Source organism: Saccostrea cucullata, unplaced genomic scaffold (assembly GCF_032062105.1).
Source record: "Saccostrea cucullata isolate Sc308-1 unplaced genomic scaffold, CSIRO_AGI_Scuc_v1 ctg12, whole genome shotgun sequence".
Lineage (NCBI taxonomy): Eukaryota > Metazoa > Mollusca > Bivalvia > Ostreida > Ostreidae > Saccostrea > Saccostrea cuccullata.
This window is the reverse complement of record NW_026933001.1, coordinates 376,994-399,706: the sequence shown is the minus strand read 5'-3', so window position 1 is coordinate 399,706 and position 22,713 is coordinate 376,994. Positions and strand designations below refer to the sequence as shown.

At 33.4% G+C, this 22,713-nt stretch overlaps 3 protein-coding genes across 4 annotated transcripts; 1 reads left to right on the top strand and 2 right to left on the bottom strand.

Annotated features, from left to right (window-relative positions):
- Positions 1-861: 861 nt before the first annotated feature.
- Positions 862-3,342, bottom strand: LOC134236855 (synaptonemal complex central element protein 2-like). Of its 2 annotated transcripts, none has more exons than XM_062719004.1 (4): positions 3,220-3,342; positions 2,168-2,270; positions 1,516-1,726; positions 862-1,168 (listed from the first exon to the last, which is right to left on the bottom strand). In XM_062719004.1, the coding sequence occupies exons 2-4, from the start codon at positions 2,257-2,259 to the stop codon at positions 989-991; spliced, it is 483 nt and encodes a 160-aa protein (XP_062574988.1). In that variant the 5' UTR covers positions 2,260-2,270; positions 3,220-3,342; the 3' UTR covers positions 862-988. The 2 variants fall into 2 exon arrangements, with proteins under 2 accessions (XP_062574988.1, XP_062574989.1); XM_062719005.1 differs by having other exon boundaries at positions 3,301-3,324.
- Positions 3,343-3,541: 199 nt separating this feature from the next.
- Positions 3,542-15,634, top strand: LOC134236854 (protein wntless homolog). The gene is made up of 13 exons (XM_062719003.1): positions 3,542-3,742; positions 5,780-6,076; positions 6,471-6,589; positions 7,355-7,519; positions 7,689-7,825; positions 8,748-8,788; positions 9,562-9,689; positions 9,966-10,063; positions 10,281-10,344; positions 10,976-11,119; positions 11,446-11,599; positions 12,092-12,172; positions 13,828-15,634. The coding sequence occupies exons 1-13, from the start codon at positions 3,637-3,639 to the stop codon at positions 13,935-13,937; spliced, it is 1,644 nt and encodes a 547-aa protein (XP_062574987.1). The 5' UTR covers positions 3,542-3,636; the 3' UTR covers positions 13,938-15,634.
- Positions 15,635-16,128: 494 nt separating this feature from the next.
- Positions 16,129-20,434, bottom strand: LOC134236851 (uncharacterized). Its single transcript, XM_062718998.1, has 2 exons — positions 19,605-20,434; positions 16,129-18,762 (listed from the first exon to the last, which is right to left on the bottom strand). The coding sequence occupies exons 1-2, from the start codon at positions 19,885-19,887 to the stop codon at positions 16,220-16,222; spliced, it is 2,826 nt and encodes a 941-aa protein (XP_062574982.1). The 5' UTR covers positions 19,888-20,434; the 3' UTR covers positions 16,129-16,219.
- Between the last annotated feature and the right edge of the window lie 2,279 nt (positions 20,435-22,713).

The window sequence follows — 22,713 nt, the reverse complement described above, 5'->3', positions numbered from 1 at the left end:
AAATCAAAGATGACGCAAATAATAGTTACGAGTAGTTTACAGTATTTCAAAAAATGTCTTCTACAGTTACAAAAAAATTTAATTTGTTTTGAGTTTATCATTATTAATTATATTACATCCTAAATAAAGCAAAATTAGCCTCATCTGTTAGGAATATTTGATGTAGCCCTTGAGATTGCTCTTTTTAATTATTATCCAGAACTACATTTGTGAATATCTTCCTCAATGTCCCTTTTCAATATTTTTAATGTTTGCTATTTTAAAAAATCAAAGAACTTGAATGAAAGGAGGAAGGGGCAGTCTTAGTCATACCAAAATGGTTTAAAAGATGTGGGTGTGTACATGTATGTGTGAATATTAACTTGCTGGATTTCAAAGTGAACTGGACACAGGTAATTAACATTGAACACCAACATGTTCCTTTTGTAGAACTAAAAAATTGATTTTAATTCTGACAATTAGAAATTTCGTTGTAAATTGAAGTGAGGAACATGATCCATATTGAGTTTTCTCCCTTAGCATGATGAATTTATGTCAATCAATATTTCCAACAAAAGACTAAACTATTTATCCTAGTTATTCTTTTGGAAAACACAGGATTGGTTGCAGACAAGTTTTTTTTTTCTTCCATTTTTTTAAACAAGGAAAAACAATTACATTGATTTTCATATTTTCTACACTGGAAAATGGTAACTTAATTTACATCAATGCATGTATGCTGTGAACCAAATATCTTAATTCCAATCTGTATTTCAGACTTCTGTCTTTCTCTTGTTATTCGTATTTAGCATTCAAAACTTTATTACACTGTGAACCAAAACAAGATACATGCAGAAATCAAATTCAGGAAAAAACAAAAAATTCAATTAATTTCTCTTTATCTACTTTTAATATTCAATAACATAACATGAAAAACCCTCCTCTAATACAATAATTTAACATTTAAATGTCATGATAGAAACACCTGTATTTTACAATAATTTAATCATTAATTAATGTCATGATAAAGCAGCTGAAGTGCATTCCTAAATTCTGCCAGTTCCTCTTCCAGCTTTTCTATTCTCTCCAGACAAGCCATTAATTCCTGCATCTTTTCCTCCATTATTTTGCCCTGTCTCTCATAAACCTTGTGGATTCGGTTCTGCATTTCAAGGAGTGTTGTGCAGAGCTGAAGGAAAAGAATGCTATTACCTAAAGTAAATTAATACTGCATTGGTGATATTATAGTCACAAGAAGTTTTTATGTTTCTTCAATCTTCCCTTTGTTCTTTGGATTTTTTTTTAAGCTTGAAAATGGAGATTATATATGGAATAAAATTCAGGAAAGCAAATACACTTTTAAAGAATTTGATTTAACAAAAGGTTCAATTTTTGGGGGGGATCACTAACATATATTCTCTTTTTTTAAACAGTATTAATAAATCTTGATTTAATATGATAGGTATAAAATTTGACCCGATTTAAGTTAATTTTAACATTAATATGTGTGTGATTTCTGTGAATGATGAAAACCACCTGATATTCTGCAGTCTTTTTGAAGTCTCTTAACATGTCTGAGTCCCTTTTCCGTTTCTTGTTAGTTGTTTCAATGATGTTATTGGCAGCTTCCTGTATATCTATCCTCCCTAACCCTTTTGTCGGTGGCAGTTTGATTGCACTCTCACTACTGAATTCCCCCTTCTCATAATTGCCAACACAGAATTTCCTGGCCCCCTCATCTGGTTTACTGAAATGATTTTAAAAATGTATAAACAAATTCCAGAAGCAGGATGGCATTACGCAATTTGGCAATTTATTTTGTAGGTATATATACACACATGCAGTACTTGTACTTGAATTAAAAATTGTCTTGTTAAACTAGATCTTTATCAATTTTCCACAAAAATGAAGTTAAAGGGATTTCATTTTAATATAATTTGTATGAAATGATACTACAATTTTTTTGCATTAACAGTAAATGTTTATCATATTTATGTGTATTTTTAAATCATAATTGACTATAATGTGTTTGTAAGACAAGGTGAAAACCATACATTTTATAACACTCAAAATATTTCTTCCCTACATTGTGTTACTGAAACAAAAAGCTAATTCTGTGATTAGAAACATAGACTTTGAATGACAAAATTTTGTTTATCTTCTAACTAATAGATATTTAATTTCTTACATTGGAATGTCTTCTGCTGTTAATGCATTTTCTGAATCTGTGATGGAAATTGTTCTCTCTGCAGCTATTGGAGTAAGGCTTGTAGATGTCATTGTTACAAACCCTAGAAAGAAATTTAAACTATTTATTTTAATACACTTTCAAACATTTTTCTTATAAAACCACTTAGACAGTTTGTCTTTATCTCTGTAGGCTATAAATACAATGCAGTTTGTCAAGGGACCACAAATTCAACAATGAGGACATCAATAGTCCCCACAATTTCATATTGACATTATAAATGATGGATCTACAAGCAAGACCCATCCAGGCCCAGTAGTAACATTTTAAAAGTGTATGTGAATTGGGGGGGGGGTGTTGGCCTTTTCTCTTCATAATTTTTCGGAATACATTAAATATGGGTCTGTGATCAACTATATACAGCAGCAAAAATTGGGGGGGGGGGCTTCAAAATGACCATTTTCTTAGTAGCTATATATTAAATGAATATTCTATAGAAAAACTTGGGGGGGGGGCACACACACCCTCCCAAATGAACACACCGGAGCTGTCCGTATCCTGATTACAATATTTCAAAAATTGTATAACATGATACATAAATGCGCCTGGTTTCATAATAATTCAAGTTTTGAATGCATTGCTTTAATGCTGCCTTTACTTTATCAAAGTAAGTATCAAATCTTTACTAGGTCTAATTATATGCCTTTGAAACTGAAATTAAATAGGCCCCCTTGGCCTATGGTTTCTCGTGGTAAAATTTAAGCCATGTTAGGCATACAAATACTGAAATAATTCACTTGTTAAGCTCTATTATCGTTTATTTTTATTTTTGAACCAAATTTCTCAATTCAATTTGCCTAATCAATTTCATGCAACCCCCGTCTAGAAATAAGCACAAGCCTTGTGTGTATGAAAATTAGAAAATTCATTGACCAGTCCAAAAATATCATGCAAATCGCACAGCAATTTTCAACAATAAAAGTTTGTCCATACAATAAATCAATGTTCAACGGGATATTCTTTCGAACAAATCTACAGAAAAGTTTCATTACAGTCGAGCAAATCTAGATTCCGAAATCCATCTAGCAGGTCTGTGTTATCTGAAGGCTAAATTGTTAGGCGAAGAAAATTACTTCAATAAAAACCGCCATTTGATCTTTTGGAAGTGGTCCTATAGGGGGGAACAGAATACAAGCCAAAGCATAAAATACAACCTTAATTATTTTTATGCTTTTGTTTTCTAAAAGTGCTTCATAAAAACACATTTTCTGCAAAATTTTACAACCCTCAATGCTTTATTATGGATATCAAGCTCATTCAATGAGACAATTACAAAAGCGAGTTTTAAAGAACACCCACCAAGAATGGTTTCTCCCTACATCTTTGTCCCGAGAGAGTTTTAAATGAAACAGGAGTGTGATCGAGTGCATAGGAGATGACGAATTGATCAACAAGTGCTAAATTGTAACATGGCAGGTGTCGTTTTGGAAAATTTGAGTTGGAGAAAGCTCATAGCCCTTGGAGTATTCCTTTTGATTTTAATGATCACGTTCTTTTTAGTCGGAGGAATTGTTTGTAAGTATTGTTTACATTCATTCGAATTTTCTCTGATTTTATTTCTGTTGTTCATGAAAAGTAATGTAATTGACTAAACTTATGTATGAATTTGATTTATATTGCACATTTTAGACAATTCGTAATCATTTATTATCATGGATGGTTATTTTAAAAAAGTTTGTAAATTTAGATGAACAGCCGATGAACAACAGGTCCAGTACAATCACTAAATTTAGCTATAGTATAGGTAGAATTACCTACGTAGCTTTATTTACCTACCACAGGTAGCTTTATTTAACTATTTCAATGAAACTTTTCACAATTTTTCTTTTTATTAAAAAGAGACAAAAAATTGCAATTAAATGACTATTAATATTTATACTATATCAGGGAGGTTTTAGAATACAATCCAAAGCTGAGATAGTTTATACATTGCTGCGTTTTGACAATTTGGACTGAGTATGATTACTTCACATTGTGCTGAATAATTACCGACCTATTATCATGTTAACCAGAACTGGACTTTCAGGGAGTAACTGTTCTAACTGTCATACATTGCCACAAAACTTTCAGAACTTTGATTGCAATTGTGCAGAAAAAGACAATTCTTCAAGAGTGATTTTTACTTGAATTGTTTTCAGATGAGTTCAAAGTTGAAAATGATCACTGCCTCAAAATGATAAATTTATAGCCCATTTGAGATTTTCTGCACATCCTGAGAAAAATGCTTTTTTATATAAATAAATTGATTTGGTAGCTAAATAAAGCTACCTCAGGTAGGTAAATAAAGCTAAGTAGGTAAATCAAGCTACGTAGCTAAATCTAGTGATTGTACCAGACCTGAACGAAGCCTCGATCTATTCTTATATTAAGATTAGATGTTAGAACCGCTTGCATACTTGTAACAATTAGTGTACAGTGAGTATGAGTATGCAAGCAGATCTAACATCTAATTTTAATTAGGTTGTAAATGCCTAAGCCTAGTGCATGGCTTTCAGTAAATTTAAACAGGTTTGGACCAATCGCCCAAATTGGATATAATAGACCGTTTGGGATATTATATCCCAAATGGGCTATAAATTTACAGTGCAAAAATTGAAAATTTTTATTTTGGCTATAAATATCATAAATCTGCATCAGGACACTTAAAAGGGAATAACTTTTGGTTGACAAGTTTTCCTGTATGTCATTTGTTAAGGAGATCAATCCCTCGGAAGTTCCTTAACTTCTTGGGGATCAATCTAACAAACGGTAGAGTTGCAGAAAAACTTGCTTACCAAAAGTTATTCCTTTTAAAGTGTTTTGATGCGGATTTATGATATTTATTGCCAAAATAAAAATTTTCATTTTTTGCACTGTAAATTTATAGCCCATTTGGGATATTATATCCCAAACGGACTATTATATCCCATTTGGGCAGTTGGTCCCTACCTGTTAAAATGAAGTAGTAAATTTTTCAATTGGTAAGTCATAGAATGCTGCAGATATTGTAGAATGAATGAAGCTCCATGAAAGAGCTAATTAAATTACAGGAGAATATATATACAGCCTTCTGCCTGGGGTAGGGGAGGGGTATAAAGCTGGGACAAAATATCGATAATAACTATCAATTCTGTATGATTAAGATACACAAATCAATACATATGAAGAAATATCAATGTATCGCAAAAAAAAAATCGGACATATGTTTTTTCTTTGTTCACTCAACTTATTATGAATGATACTTATTTGTTAATTTTCATGACTGTGAGAGGCTATATATGGATTTTTTTGTTTAATTCTGAAAATAGTACCTAACCAGTAATAAACCTTTTTAAAAAAATATATTATTAAGTCATGAATTGTGATGTAATCATTTTTCACAATTCAGTTTGCTAATGCTTGTAATTCTCCTATCATAGGAACAGTGAACTAAGGTAGGATGCTAGGATTATTATGTTGACATCATGTATTTTATTTGAGATACCTCTGCAACTCTTTGATTCTTTGAAGTCTTCTTATAATTGTTAATTAATTCTAGTAATTTCAATGATTTCTCTTTTGATTTCAATTCAGCACCAAAGCCATCCAATGTTGTCACTGTGTTGGCCACCAAATGCTACGATAGAGGAAGCAGGTTAAACAGGACAAAATGGTTCATTCCGCGGGGTCCACATAAATGTGAGGAACTGCCATCTCTAGACCCGTATGATGAGAACATCATAAAAAATTCCATCACCGAGAAGCAGGTAGTGTTTTCCTTCTGGATCCCAGGGCCAAGAGACGGGGCCGAGAGGAAAATGTCTCCCCTGTTCCAGTCCATGTTAGGAGTCCTACAGCTGGATGTGGAAAAAAACTTACAAGTACCACTGTGTAAGAGAATTGATCCAAAGAATCAAACAGGACTTTTGTCTGTTATAAATGAAAATATTTTTCTTTTAAGTCAGATTAGAATGTTAATGTATGAACTGAATATTGAAGTGAAGAGGAAAATCATTGTTCAAAACAACCTTGTACTAGTATACAAAGCTAAAAGTATCATGTATATTTTACATAATATGATTTTTAACCATTTTTTTTACTTCTTCAGAAAACTATTGTTCATAGTTCATGATGATTTATCTAGACTTCAGTTTGTGCATTATAGATTATATTAAACAAACTGGTTGATGAAAATTACTATAAAATGATTTGGTTTTTAAGATTATAACTATTGTCACATGTCATAATGATGACAGTATATTTAGTTACTTTACATAATTTTCAGCTAAGGACCCCATTCTCCAGCTGGATGTTCGTATGGGGGTCAGAGACGAAGAGGACCAAGACGATGACTGGAAACTCCTGGCAAGCTCTGTGGAAGATCGCAATCTACAGTGTAAGCTGGTAAGTCACAATCTACAGTGTAAGCTGGTAAGTCACAATCTACAGTGTAAGCTGGTAAGTTAATTTAAAGGGGTAGCTTGTTATTCTATATAATTGTAAATGCATACCTGCTTCAAATACATGTACATGAATATCAAATTATAATAAAAGAATGACCATGACACTCGGGTTCAATTCATAGATTTGTATTTTAGAGAGTTTGTAAAAAGTGTTTATTCTTTTCATGATTCATTTTGAAAATCATGTGATTTTACAGCAAGGTTCCATGCTAACATTTCCACACATAAACACACAAAAACATAGGTCCACTTGACATATTAAAATCAGTCAGCTGTCTGTTCACTGAAAAACGCAGCTGAAGTCTAATTTCAAAATTAAGATCCCCCCTCCCCCCCCCCAAAAAAAATTATCCTATAAAAATTGCATATGAGAAGGTAATTTAGACTGCACCTTTTGCTTCCAAGGGAAGTAACTCTAACTAAATCACTGTTCTATTCAAATTTTGCCAACACTTTATAGCTTTTGGGAATGTAAAAATCCAGAGTCTCTATTCTGCTAAAATTATAGTAGTTTGAATACCATAGAATTCGTATAATGTTTAAAGCAAAGACAACAATATCAGTGCAATGTCTGAATGCTGTTCAGTATAAACAACCATACAGAAGCAATGAAGAGATGACAGGAAATGGAGAGTATAAGTTTGTCTGGAATTCTCCCATGGTCAGAATATTTTTATCATATTCTATCTCTGTTTAATTCATTTAGGACAAGAACAAATTGGAGGGCTATTTGTATGACTGTGAACTCCTGCAGCTTTTTGAGCTGGGAAGCATCCATCATCATTTCTATTTGGTGAATATCAGGCTTCCTGTTAATGCCTTGAAAGGCTTCAATGTTGGTATCGGCAAATTGGTGGATATGTACATTCATGTAAGTATATATAGATTTGACCCTGTGCACAATATTTAATCCATGTTTGATACAGGTCAAAAGTAGAACATGCTACAAAACTGAGCAGTAAGAAAACATATACATGTATGCTGAATTGATGCTATTTCTGCTTAGTCCACAAAGACTATATTAAGTATTGTCTTTGTAGGTAATACATCAGAATGGAGGGTTCACCATTGTGTGGGTGACAATGAAGAGTGTGATGTTCTTACTGGTCCTGTCTATACTTATCTGGTTCTGGAGGAGGATCATGCAGCTAGGGAGGCCACCAAATCTGTTAGAAAGGTAGAATAGAAAAATATAGAGTAGCTAGGGAGACCACCAAATCTATTAGAAAGGTAGAATAGAAAAATATAGACTAACTAGGGAGGCCACCAAATCTATTAGAAAGGTAGAATAGAAAAATATAGACTAACTAGGGAGACCACCAAATCTATTAGAAAGGTAGAATAGAAAAATATAGACTAACTAGGGAGGCCACCAAATCTATTAGAAAGGTAGAATAGAAAAATATATACTAACTAGGGAGGCCACCAAATCTGTTAGAAGGTAGAATAGAAAAATATAGGGTAGCTAGGGAGACCACCAAATCTGTTAGAAAGGTAGAATAGAAAAATATAGACTAACTAGGGAGGCCACCAAATCTATTAGAAAGGTAGAATAGAAAAATATAGACTAACTAGGGAGGCCACCAAATCTGTTAGAAAGGTAGAATAGAAAAATATAGAGTAGCTTGGGAGACCACCAAATCTGTTAGAAAGGTAGAATAGAAAAATATAGGGTAGCTAGGGAGACCACCAAATCTGTTAGAAAGGTAGAATAGAAAAATATAGGGTAGCTAGGGAGACCACCAAATCTGTTAGAAAGGTAGAAATTTCACCTCAGTATAAAACTATAGACTAGCAAGGGAGGCCTCCAAATATGATGGATAATACATGTACGAGGGACTAGATATTGCGAATACTCAATCTTATAGAAAAGTAGCAATGTTTGGAAAAGTTGTTAACTAGGAATTACATGGTATTTGTATCATTAATGGAGGAACAGTGGGTCCAGCTATGGGTATTATATTTCATAAATGCACACTCTCTATTAATTTCCAAATTTTGATTTTTAAAAGAGTATAAAAAATGTATGAGACATTTATAGGTGAAAGCTGATGTTTTGTTACACAAGGATGAAATTGAAATGTGATATTTGTTTTCAGAACTCTGTTTGCCTTAGGAGTAGTTATGTCAATCCTTAATTGTGAGTATACTTTCTGATTAAAAAAAAACTTGAAGCAAAACAGTTAAATTCTCCATCCATGTATATTGTGCAAGGGATCATGTTAATACAGTGTATATATTTTTTGTGACTGTATCTGTATATTTGAGATGCAATTGTACATGTATTGTGATTATTCATGATACTGGTTGGTAATAAATTGAATGCTAATTATAATATATATAGGGTTTTGAAGAGAATTTTATTCTTGTGTACGTACAAATATACATTCTTGGGAAATTGATGTTTATAATGAAGTTCTCTTGAATAAAGTTTGATTTGAAGTACAGATAGAATATGATAACCAATCTCTAATATTGATCACAATATGGTTCAAAAGATGATGAAGTGAGAGGACAAGTGAGAGTACAAGGAAATTTTTTCACACGATTCATTATTAACTGAATTACAAATTTAGATGTTTCTTCCTCTTTTCTTCTGAACCATGAATTTTTCTGTTCTGTATGTTAAGCTTTGTAATGTCTTGTCATTTGATAATCATATGGATTCTTAGATAGTTCATCAGGATGCTGGTTTTGAAGTTTAGAATTTCACCTTGACCTTTGGCCCTGTTGAGATAAATTAATTATTTTGGTCTGTGATTTCTTGCCCATTTCATTACAAATGACAGTAAAGGAAAACAGTTAATTGGGCCTTGAGCCCTTGACATAAAATTAAGTTTAGAAGAGGCTTTCTATGTACAGATTTATTTTTTTTAGTTGGAATGATTTTAACAGGTCAAGTTTTCATTTCAGGTCCCATTGAGCTGCTACAGTTTGGCCTGAATGTCCCCTTCATGCTGCTATTGAATGACATCCGTCAGGGAGCATTCTATGCTATGTTGATGTCATTCTGGGTTATCTTTGCTGGCGAGCATATCATGGTATGGGCGTTACATTTATTTATTTTATTGGGACAATATATTTTATGATTTGTTGACGTCAGAAGATGGAGAAGTTACAAGCAATTTTCTTTGCAAACAGCAAACTTCCAAATTATTTTTTGCACAAAAGCATACATCATATCAATTTCTAGGGATTAACTTGTCACTTTTACAAATGTGTGTGCATGAAATGTAATTAATGGATAAGTATGTAATACTTTGATATTAATCAGGAAATGTAGAATGGATTTTTAGAAATTCCTACTCATCTTTCAGGACCAGACAGAGAGAAATCGCCTGAGCCTGTATTGGAAACACCTGTCGGCCATTATCTTTGGATCTATCTGTCTCTTTGTCTTTGACATGTGTGAAAGGTATCAACAGATTGAAAGTGATTGGGTCAAAGTGTAGTCAAATGAATAGTCTCCTATCAAATCTCTACATTTTGGAGTGGTTTTGTGAAATTTGTCGCATAATGAATTTCGGTATATTTTAGTATGCATAAGTACAGCATGTACATGTAGATACATTTTAGTAATAAAAAGTTGTATTTTTGCTGTTTAATCAGATTAAATTTTTTTTTATTTCTAGAGGAATCCAACTGAAGAATCCATTCTTCAGCATATGGGTGTCCAGTGCTGGAACCAAACTAGCTGTATCCTTTATATACTAGATTGATTGATTGATTGTATATTGTTTAACTTCCCTCTCGAGAATTTTTCACTCATATGGAGATGTCACCACTTGCCGGTGGAGAGTTGCAAATTTGGTCCTATACTTGTCACTCAGGGCCATTGACCAGGGAGGGATCTTTTTCGTGCCAGCACCTACTGCAACGCAGGACCTCGGTTTATACGATCTCATCCGAAGGACCTCTCCACGTTCCACAGTGGGATTCGAACCCACAACGTAAGGATCAACTCCTTACTTCGCAACTCTAGAGCAGGCGCTGCGCCATGTTTGTGACTTTATATACTAGAAATTAAGACTATAGTCTAGATGACAAAAGAAATTTACACATTTTGTGTAGAGGATACGCTGTATGTTACTGATATAGTACAGTGCTGTTGTCTTGAAGGACCATATGGAATGGACCATTTATTGTTACAAAGTCATAAAGGAATGAAGACAATTTCACATTTACTGTGCATGCAGTACCTATTTCATTGCTACCATAACAGTTAAGAAAATTTAATATTACTAATGTTTAATTGTATTTTGAAGTAACTGCATGAGTATAACTCATAAACTGTGACTGTTTCTTGTTTTTCCTGATCATTTGGTAGCTTGCCTTCATCATCTTGGCAGGAATTGCAGCAGGATGCTACTTTCTGTTTCTGTGTTACATGATTTTCTGTGTGATGAAGAACATAAGTGCAAAGAAGGCCTCGTTACCAAGCATGAGTCAATTACGTCGAAAATACTACTTGGTGAGAGCTAGTGATATTGTTATCTAATATTCTCAAAGTATAGAAATTGATTTTACATGTATGTTCATTACAATTTCTTTTTTTTTTCAATTTTCAAAGAGATTATTTTTATATAAAGTTAGATTTTTTTTTTTCAAACGCTGTGAAAATCACTTGTATAGAGACTCGTATTAGTTGAGTGAAGTGAAAGATTTTTGACATTCTTTTTACCATGTAAATTTCTTGTCTTAAAAGTACATATGATTTTAAAAAAAAAAAAAAAACACTTATGTTTGTATGGAAAGTAACCAATAAAAAACTGAGCCAAACCAATTTTATTTGTGTAGGGCATTATTTACCGATTTCGCTTCCTGATGCTGGCCACCCTGGTTTGCGCTGCCTTCACTGTCATCTTTTTCATCATCTCTCAGCTGAATGAGGGAGAGTGGAGATGGGGAGATCATGAACTCAGTATGGAGTACACCAGTGCATTTTTCACAGGCAAGTCACTTGTGATAGCAGTACAATTGATTAGACAGTCACATTGAATTTGGAAACGTATTGTCGTAACAAATAGTGAAGCACCTCTCCTGATTTTAATGCATGCTTGTTAGTGACAATATTTCATTGGATTACAGAAATTTCGATGGAAGCTAGAATAGACCAATTACATATACATGTATTGGGTGTACTAGCTTGCAGTAAAGAGGGCCTATCTGAATCAAGGTTCTAGCTTTCATAAAAATTTCATAAATGTAGTTTTGAGTTTCACTTAATGAACAAAATCATTTTTGGGATCATGCCTACATTATATCCCACAACTACATGTATTTTGAATGAAAAAATATGATTTCAGTATAAGAATTGTGCTGTATTTATGTTAGCTGTAGAAAGATTACTTTAATATAATACATTAAGATTTAGTTTAAATGTACCAGTTAATTGTAGCAATAATTCATTTTTCAATATAAAGTATAATTTGACTTTGTATAGGAGTGTATGGTATGTGGAATGTGTATGTCTGTGGCCTGCTGTCTCTGTATGCACCATCTCATAAAACAGTCGTAGAAATCGGTGAGTTCATTTAGTCATCAATTGTACAAAAATTATTCAGATCTTTGATAAGGGCAGCAACAGTAGTTTGTAAATGCTCTTTTTAAGCTGTTAATTTTTTCAAAGAAGGTACAGTTTCAAGACAATTTTTCAAGCTACTCCTCCTACAGTTTTTCTAAATATAACTTGGCACACAAGTGATATAAATTCTGTGTATCGGTTTTTGAAATGTTGCATTCTGTGAAATTCTTTCAAAATGCTACTCCTCCTACAGTTTTGGTCATTTCAATATAACTTGGCACACAAGTTTACACTAAGATACATAATTCTGTAAGATTTCACAAAAATAGTTTCTGTGAAATTCTTTCAAAATGCTACTCCTCCTACAGTTTTGGTCTGATTTCAATATAATTGGGTACACAAGTAGACTACACTAATATACATAATTCTGTGTATCGTTTTTGATTATGAACTTTGCCGTGGTTACATTTTTACCCTCCTGTTTTCTTTTCAATATAAGTTGGCACACAAGTAGACTACACTTAGATACATAATTCTGTGTATTTTCAGTGAAATTTTTTTTTCTGAAAACATACTCTGCCACTTGGCACACAAGTCACCCAGCAAGATTGGTTTTTGATTTCGATAACGGTGTTGCCGTATGTTTCTGATTTTTATAACAGTTTTACATAATACAGTGGAACATAAAGAGACTAATCAAGGATCATTATTCTATATATTGCTGTTGAAAAGTTTCAATTTCTAACTGCTTAAGTACTTTTCTCTTCCTTTGCTATAAGTACAAACCAGTTGAGCTTCAGTCTCGACAGAGACTTCTGGTTTCAAAGAAGGTACAGTTTCAAGACAAATTAAGCCCTGTATTTTTCTAAAATATGAAAGCGATATATTTTTAAATTCATTATTTTGAATCATGTTTAAAGATTTAACAAATCGTTTTTCTCATATGACCTCCTAAAAGCTAATTGACGTCATTAACTTGTGCATTTTTACCGTGTTTTCTTTAAAAGTTGCAGAAGACTTCAATTTTCAGTGAAATTTTTTTTCTGAAAACATACTCTGCCACCGTCACCCAGCAAGATTTTGAGATACCGTATGTGATTTTTATAGCAGTTTACATAATATATCTGAAAATTAAAGTGGGCGACGGTGGCAGACGCTATTTTCTAAAGGAAAATTAGCACAGAAATGAGTCATTTTAAGACTTTTCTGCATTAAACTTAGAAATGTACCAAATTAATGACATCATATTTCCAGAAAGGTCCTCCTTAAAGTCATATTCTTTAATGATTTATCATATTCATCTACTCAACTATTGTTATTTTAGCCAATTTCATAACTTTTTAAGAACATTAAATTTTTAGGACACAATAAAGCTCAAACTGTACCTTCTTCTTTGTCTCTTTGCACATGCAAGTTGAAGACAAATAATTCGTTCTTAACAAATAGTTGTAAGTTGCAGTTTTCTCAAAAGAGATGTGGAACAGGATATTTGATAATCTTGTAAACATCAAAAGAGGAATGTCTCTCTTGTTTGTAAACAGAAAAAGACATTTTACATGTAGGCAAAAATTAGAAAATGAGATTTAAAAAGATGCTATAATTAAAGTGGTATTTGTTGAATTCTTTATCTTTGAACACTATACATCTTTTTACAGACTCAGCTGATGGCTCTACTGAAGAAAACGTTCAGCTGACTCAGTTACCCACCGCACCCTCTGAAACATCTGCTCTTCAAGCACTTACGTCGAAGGCTGCCCAGGACTAGGGTAATTTGTAGCTTACCATTGTTGGAATATGATATGGAAAACATTTGAAGAAGGACTTTTGTCTTGTTTGTAGCTTTGCATTTACAGAAAGAACAGTATGGAATCTAATTTGTGTGTAAGAAAAGGAACAAAATGGATTTAGAATCTCTAAACTTTTTTGATATGCTGAATTTGCCCTAAAAAGTTGCAGTCTTTTTAGTTCTGTTGTGATGATCTTCCTTGAAATGGATCCATGTCTGACAAATAAAAAAAAAACAGCAATATATATTTATTTTTGTGATAGAAATGTGTTCTTGATTTATTTTATAGATCTGACTTGCATTATATGATTCTATTTACAAGTAGTTGTGACATTTTATAATTGGTATATCATATTACTTACTATGCTATCGTTATTTATACATGTATTTATAAAACAAACTATCTAATTATGTACATTTTTATTATCTTTAGACCTCCTCTCATATTTTTGATTACTAAAACTTCCTTGATTTTAATGAGGTGACTAGAATTGAACAATGGAATTTTGTTTCTTGGCATTATTTCCTCTTTAAAAGAGGAACATTTACGCACACAACTCATTGTCTGCATTTTGGAAAATTTGAAATGTATTAGAAGTACTTAATATGGAGTTGAACTCCAGATGCTTTAATCAAAATGGATTTTCATATACATGGCTATTACTTTACCCCCACAATTTTTTACATGTGTTTGTAGATATGTTATGAATTTGTATTGTGATTTTTTTTCCCCAAGTATACTTTTACCATACAATAATATACAATTTATTATGTGGAATATTTATATTTGTTTTACATTATGTTCATTTGTGTGTACTTTCAAAGTCACATGATTTAAATCCTATTTTTGAAGTAAAAAACTTTTTTAAAGAGATAAGTGTTTCACAATGCTATGTGTTTTTCTCTGGGAGGAAAACATGATTTTGAACACTTGTTTAGAAAGATCTGGTATGAAATGGAATTCTGAAGTCTTGTGTTTAAAGAGGGTCGCAAATATCAAAGACTTTAAAAAAGAAAGAATTTGCACTTCTTTGCTTTTTTATGAAAACCATTTATTGAAGATGCAGAAAGCCAAGTGGAATTTGATACGTTTAATATTTTTATATCATATGTTAAATACCTGGTGAATACATGTGCATGTATTTTACCATGCAGCCTTTATAACAGTGTCTGCATCTTTGGATGTGTACAGTCAGAAGTTTATAATAGGAATCCCACTTGTTTTCATTTCTTATTAAATGTAATCTGCTATCTATTTCACGTTTTCTGATATTGTGCAAAGGCAGAAGTTTTTGTTTTTGATGGGGAGGGATTATCATACTCTTCAGAATTCAATTCATCTTTTTATGAACTCAAAACTATGGGGAAGGGAGGGGGTAAACCTTACAAATCACCAAATTCTATCCTCACTGCTATGGGAATATAAATGTCTGATAATTTTATAACGTCTGGTATTCATGCTTTCATGGAACCTGATGGTAATCTTTAAGTAATGTAAGTAAGAATTTCCAGAATTACAAGTTTCTAGGAAATGTTTAGGTTGTGATGTGTTTTATTTTCCATTTCCTTTTGTTCATGTAGAGTGTATTTACTTTTTTTGAAGCAGATTAGCATTTTTGTACGATTCCTTGTAATTAAGTTTTTTTGAGCTTTGAAATAAATGTTTTATTAATTTATTTAAATATGTAGCAGGCTTGTTGTTAATCAGCACTCTCACCTGAGGATCATTTGTGATGGAAAAAGAATGTTAATAGAAATGATGTCAGATACAAATTAAATGTTCTCCTGTTTACCAGCTGGCTCTGGAGTATTGTCAACTAAACAGCAACTGGCGGTATTTCCCAAGAGTTTTTTTTTTAATTGAGGCAGACTTAACTTGTGTCTCTTCATGATCTGGTAAAACCAAAAAAAAAAAAATTCAAGATTAAACGTGAGGGAATATTTATATTTATTATTTTATACAAAAAGAAAATTGCAAAAAATAGCAGAGATATAACTTATTAAAAGTTAAATTGCACAGAGATATCACTAAAAATACATTTATCTTGGTTCTATTTATAAACAGTGGTGCTGGGCTGTACATGCTTTAAACAGTTAAATGTGTGAGCAATATCATCAAGAGCTCAAGGCCATATGAATTGTGCAAATGAAGGAAGTTTTTAACTATTCATTTCTATTTACATATATATTTTATTATTTATTCTACATAATTTTTAAGCATAACATTAAGTTTGTGTATAAATTGTCTTTAAGATTTTTTTTCAGTATTTACACCCTTGAATAAATAACGAGATTTTCTGTAGATCAATTAGCCCTACACTCGGCATAAAGTCCCGGACGGATTCATGCGCCCGATACTTTTCTAACAAAGTGAGTCCATCTAATCTCTCCCTCATAACCAGGTCTATAGTCGGTGGCTTTATTCCAACATGTCGGAATTCTACCACTAGTTCCTCTACTGTCATTTTAGAAATATCTTTTGACTGTCTAGACTTCTTTTTGTTTATGCTGATTTTGGGTGGTCGGCGCGGTGCAGAAGTACTCTCCTCAGAATCTTCACAGTTTTCGTCTGAAATATCGAGGCTTTGCAAAGACGAAACAGAACATTGTCTCTCTTTGGTGTTAGATTCACTTGTATATGAATACTGTTCTAAATTTCTATTTTTAGAGGTAAAATTGTCATTGGAAGATGTCTCAGAAAACACATCAGGGTCCTTAGTCTCTGTCAATGTCAATATTTCGGTCAAGTTTTCAATGTGTATCTGCGTATCCCCTGATCTATCTGGGTCTGTGTCTAGCGACGTCTTTAGATTATTGTTTTCTTCCTTGGAATCATACAACATTTCCCCCTCAAGGGTTGGCTTTGAATTGCTATTTGAAAGAGCATGGCTGTCACATTTGCATTTTTTGGATGACTCTTTTGAAATAGGGAGGGAAGGGATCGGCAAAGTCGAATTCGGACTATCGTCTGCACCTGGACTTATAGAATTACTCCGACTTCGGGGAAGATCAGGAATGTCACCGATCGGAGATGACTGAAAAATGCTCGGCGATAGTCGACCCCGGTCAAAGTTATGGCTTGATCGCCCAGGAATGCAGTCATCAGAGAGATGTCCCGAATCTCTTGTCGAAGAACATCGAGAACTAGCAGGCGTCAGTCGCGGGCTTCCCTCCCGGTGCCTGAATAAGTTATCCATGCTTGTCTGAGAACCTGCAATATTCTGATAAACGGGATCTGCTGTCTCTTCCTCAGATTCATATTCCTCTATTGCGACTATTGGTGACGTCTGGTCATTGATTATTTCTTCCGTAGTTGGTAATGGGGGAGGTGGGCGCCGAGGATTTGAGTTCATCCACGTCGAGGGGCGGCGATTAAATGCCTCCTTTGCATTATCTGAACTTCTTTCTGAAGAAGGTAGTGTGCTGCATCCAGGTGGAGCACTGACCCGTCTAGAAGGCAAGCGGGGTACATCATATGTAATGTTATCCTCATAATGATGTACTGCTTCAGAGAAAACTTGAGTAGAGGGACGCCTTCCACCTTGTTTGTCTGGTTCCATTTGTATACCGCTGTCATAAGAACCACCCGAACCAAGGCAAGGTTTGGGTGCTTGTTCTTGATTTGATTTTTGAATTCTTTCAGGAGGCTCCTCAAGTGACTCGGTTGAACTATCGTCAGCTTTCATCTCAACAGATAAACATTTGTTCCCCAAGAAAATTTGAAGAACTGGTTGTTCTGGATGTGGCTCATTTGTACCTTCTATGTAGGATGGATTCGAGAATTGATTGGTACAGACGCAAGGGATAGGATGTTCATCATTGTCATTGATCTCTTTTGAAAATAGAGAGAAACTACTTCTGAGATCTTCATCAAAGCTGTCCCCTGTAATTGAACCACTTTTGACGGATCGCATCTCAACATAGCCGGATGATCTATTTTCGGAACCATGGCTTAAATCTTCCGAAGCGTTGGTTCCAGTAGAAAGTTGCATAGAGAGCTTTCTACGGTGTGTTACTGGTTCAAGCTCGACAGCATTATTATCGAGCAGGGGCAAATCAAGCGGGGGTTCATTGTGAGAGTCACTGGATATTGTATAACAGACTTTGATATTTCTCATATAAATCGACCCTTTCTCGTTGCACAATTCCAGAGCTTGGTGATACGACGGCATGCGAATTAGATCATCGTTAGACATAGCAACATTGAATTGTAGGTCACATGAGGTGGGGATTTCCAGGAGAATATTTCGGGTGTTGGCTAACGTTGCAGCCACAACTGATTGCTCCAGATCTGCTCGCTCCAGACGAAGTGTTCCGGTGAAGGAACAAGGTGTGTTAGGGATACGGCCATAAACAAGACGGACAATACACGGGAAACATTTCTTGTCAACGATTTCACTCATCTGCATCACTGGTCGATTGGCATCCCCAGATGTTGTCGTTAAAGTGTAAAATAGTCCTTTCTGGTCAAATGGAAGAAGAATTTCTCGATCCGCGTCATCTGTACACAATAAATACTTTTCCGCCACGACTTTTGTTTTTCGGAAGATCTTACTTTTCCGCCTTTTCTCACCAATATAAATCTTTCCTTTTCGCAAAACATCGCCTGGAAATAGAGTGCGTTGTTGGTGGATAATGCTTCCATTTTCCCGTCGAACGATTTGCAAGGCCTGCACGCGACGTTCCCCTCCGATGAGGAATGACTCCGTGTTAGTTCCCGCTACTTCTGATACTTCTTGATAGTGAGGAACAAAGTCGTCCACGGGACCGTTATTGTAGTTCTTCTTCAACAAAGAAAAGTACCCTGTAAAAATGATTATAGATAAGATATCAAAAAATAACGTTTTTGTATTAAACATACCATACGTGAAGAGAAATTAATGAAGCTGTTCTCAGTATCAATACGGTAGAATATAAAATTTCATGTTACGTTACTAAGAATATTCTATGATATAATTTTCAAGCCAATTACTCTAAAACTTAACCATAATTAATTTTTTTCCAATTCAAATATTTTCTACTTTTTATTGATTAAGAATGTAGAACTAATGTGATAAAACTCTGTGTTATTTCTCTTTGGTTTTAGAGGACCTCTTATTAAAGCAATGTTCATTACATGAACACTGCAGCACAGTAACGTGACAATTTAAGTCTGTTTAAATGAGACACAGATTGCACATATAACGCCGATTAAGGAAGCACATCAAAATTGTGCAAACAAGAAATAAAAAAACACGAATATTGTCACTTTACAATTTTAAAATTTCATTAATATACTGCAGTATATTTAAAGCAATCTAGGTCACCGTGCATATTGATACATATCGATAACTCTTAGTTTCTGAAATTTTACTTTCCATACCAACCAATTAGCCGAACAGTTTCCGAGTGGTTTGCGGTATATAACTACCGATCTTATCGATTGCAAGTGTTTCAATTCCATTTATGCTAGTCGTTTTTACTATCTCCTTTGCACCCAGGGGCAAGAATTTTAATAGAAACATCCAAAAGTTTTGTTCCTACAAATTATCGGTACATAATTAATAAAAACATTATCTATATCTTTGTTAGAGAGCAGTGGTTTGAAAATATGTTTTTAAAACAGATATTTCAGAAAAGCACATCGTACTTTATCGTTTGTATTACCTTTGTAATCCTCGGGTATAAGAAGCTGCTCGCCTACATCGTGAAATGCTCGTGAGGAGGGGTCAATGTGAACACTCCTAGCGCTGATTTTCTTAATGTTTCTACTTCTGTATAACAGTAAGGGCTGTCTCAGATCAAAGTTAAATCGGGTTCTATCCACAGGAACAGGGCTTTTAGAGGCATCACAGACAACCACCACAGGCAAAGGAAAAGTTTGCTTTATATCCGGCAGAGAGTAAGTTCCAGACTCGAAATTTAAGTCCTCGAAGGTATTAATTTCCATTTTTTAAATTAAAAATCCTTACAAGTGAATATTTTCTCTTCTAAACAGATTGTTGTTATCTTACTAAATATTTCCCCGACTCCGTCGCTCAGGAAACTTGTCCTTTATATTTTGATATAACATTGAATCAAATCCCTGCGAATCTGCTTGCAATGTATTTCCTCCTTTCCTATTGCCAGCGAACTTCCTCTTTTAGAACACCATCTGCATTAGCTGAGCAATTTCTATGTAATAATCCGTTATCACTTTATCTTCGCTATTTATTACGGATATCCAAATTCCTTGTGATATCCAATACAATAAAGATTATTCATGCTTCAGTCCCCGCTAGTTCCTCCGTCCTCTTCTCGAGGCCACGGAGTTCATAATGCTGTACTGTGTCACTGCCGTGTCACAATATAACATACACATACACACAGACTAGTTCTGAGTATCTAACCAAACCCCATATACCATAACTTCACAAAGTAATAAATTTCATTTTTTAAACAAAATATTTCCCTATTTAGTTTGCCGTCACAAGTGCGTGATGCACACATATATGTATGTTTAGTAATTTAGTACATGCATGTGACGGTATATATAAATAAATAAACAAACCAAATTCATCACAAATGTACCAGTCATTATACACGAGTAGGAATTCTACTTCATTATTTCCTCTAATTACAGTAAAAGCTTGCAAGAAGATTGAAAGTGATGAAGTGGTCATTTTAACTCTTTTCCCTTTCAATATTTTATTGTTTGTGCATGCACAGACTACGTATTATAAGGAAAACTGCTATGTGGAACATCTAAGCGTAAAGCTTGACGGGCTTTGAAGCGGGGCTTCGTCAAAGACATCTTTATATATTATATGTAAATACATAATATGCTTCTAAATTTAATAAAATTACTTATTGCTTAAAACAAGGATTCAGACAATTTTACTTTGCCGTTTAGTTCGGGTACTCGTGTCTCTAGTTGTAAATAACGGTCATTATTGACCATATGGATAAATGTATCATTATTATTATAATAAAGCTATTACAAAGTGTAGATTATGTGTAAAGTTACGGCCATGAAGAGCTGAACAAACATAACACACTTGAACATGAAAGTCGTAAAGTAGATAAAGAAATGACTAATGGGGTTTATATTGTTTATAATTATTTCTCACATAACAGTATGCGTCATTAACTTGCACAATGACAAATTCCAAAGTACTCTTAGTCAAGGACACAATGGTAGACAACATGGCTATCCGATTCTGACAAACCTACTTCACTTTATTTATCTCTATTGTTTTAGATCTGAAGAGAAAAAAAAAATATCCGCACGCCCCTAAATAAGTGCTTGCTGCTCTCAAATTTCTGTAAAAGTCAATGGATAAAGGGTGGTGTCATGGCTTTAGGATGCCACTGAAATGTTGAGAAAATTCATGCCAACAAATAATTGCAAATAATTTTTTAGAACCATAACCCCACCTCATAAATTGCAAAGATAATTTAACATTTTATTTTTTACCCACCTCTTGTCGACCATTTAAAAACGCTCACATTTGGCTAAATTAAAATGTATCTATTGCAATGAAAATCAACCTAAGTAATATGCTCGTTGTATATAACTATTATAACGTAAAAAAAAACACCGCACCTTTGCCAAATTTAAAAGGATCTCGAATTTGAAATTGCTTATATTTTTTGTTTCTTGCGGATTTTATTCGTCTTTCGTGATGATTTCTCTTTCATTCTTGAAAAAGAATTGTGAAATCACTTAAATGTAAATATTTCTATTCTGAAGATAAAGTATGTTTATTGTATCTTTAGATGTTGATCTATATTGTATGGATACAGTAAGAGTTGATGTGCTTTGCATGAATAAATGTAGAAGTATAATGATAAAAATTAATGTCTTTTGAGTGGATATTGTATAGAAAGATACTGACGTGTGTTTAATGAATTAAAGTTGATGTATATGATATGGATATATTTATGTTGATGTATATAGTATAAAGAGATGTTGAAGAGTATGGATGGATTTATATAAGTAATGAACGGATAGATGTTGATGTGGTGTAGGGATAAGTTGATGTATATTATGTGGATATATAAGTGTTGATATGTATCGAGTATTGTATGCCTAAATGCAGATGAGTAATTCTTGGATTTACGATATGTTTATGAGTATTGAATAAATAGATATAGATGAGTATGGAAAGATGACGATGTGTGTTATATGGATTAAAGTTGATGTATATTATGTGGATGTATGCGGAGCTTTGTATAGATAGATGCTGAAGAGTTTTGTATGGATAGATGCTGAAGAGTTTTGTATGGATAGATGTTGATGAGTTTTGTATAGATAGATGTTGATGAGTTTTATATGGATAGATGCTGAAGAGTTTTGTATGGATAGATGTTGATGAGTTTTGTATGTATGGATAGATGTTGATGAGTTTTGTAAGAATAGATGTTGATGAGTTTTGCATGGATAGATGTTGATGAATTTTGTATGGATAGATGTTGATGAGTTTTGTAAGGATAGATGTTGATGAGTTTTGTATGGATGAGTTTTGTATGGATAGATGTTAATGAGTTTTGTATGAATATATGTTGATGAATATTGTATAAATAGACGTGATTGATAAAGTTTTCTTCATCTTTTTTCTTTAATTTCAGTATCCATAGATTGCAATATTAATGAAATATTTTGATCAATTACTTTCAAAGATTTAAAGTTTGTTGTATATAAATAATATTGTGATTTTTAACAATTAAGATTATGTGAATAACTCATTAAATTCTACTGAGTGGTATAGGAGGAGTTGTGGTTAAGAGATGGTTA

Coding starts and splice junctions, on each gene's coding strand:
- LOC134236855 (XM_062719004.1), bottom strand. CDS start 2,259: ATGACATCTACAAGCCTTACTCCAATAGCTGCAGAGAGAACAATTTCC. Junction 1,727..2,167: donor ACAGCAGAAGACATTCCAAT/GTAAGAAATTAA, acceptor AAATCATTTCAG/TAAACCAGATGAGGGGGCCA. Junction 1,169..1,515: donor AAAAGACTGCAGAATATCAG/GTGGTTTTCATC, acceptor CTTTTCCTTCAG/CTCTGCACAACACTCCTTGA.
- LOC134236854 (XM_062719003.1), top strand. CDS start 3,637: ATGGCAGGTGTCGTTTTGGAAAATTTGAGTTGGAGAAAGCTCATAGCC. Junction 10,345..10,975: donor GTGCTGGAACCAAACTAGCT/GTATCCTTTATA, acceptor ATCATTTGGTAG/CTTGCCTTCATCATCTTGGC. Junction 11,600..12,091: donor CACCAGTGCATTTTTCACAG/GCAAGTCACTTG, acceptor GACTTTGTATAG/GAGTGTATGGTATGTGGAAT.
- LOC134236851 (XM_062718998.1), bottom strand. CDS start 19,887: ATGGAAATTAATACCTTCGAGGACTTAAATTTCGAGTCTGGAACTTAC. Junction 18,763..19,604: donor TATACCCGAGGATTACAAAG/GTAATACAAACG, acceptor TCATTTTTACAG/GGTACTTTTCTTTGTTGAAG.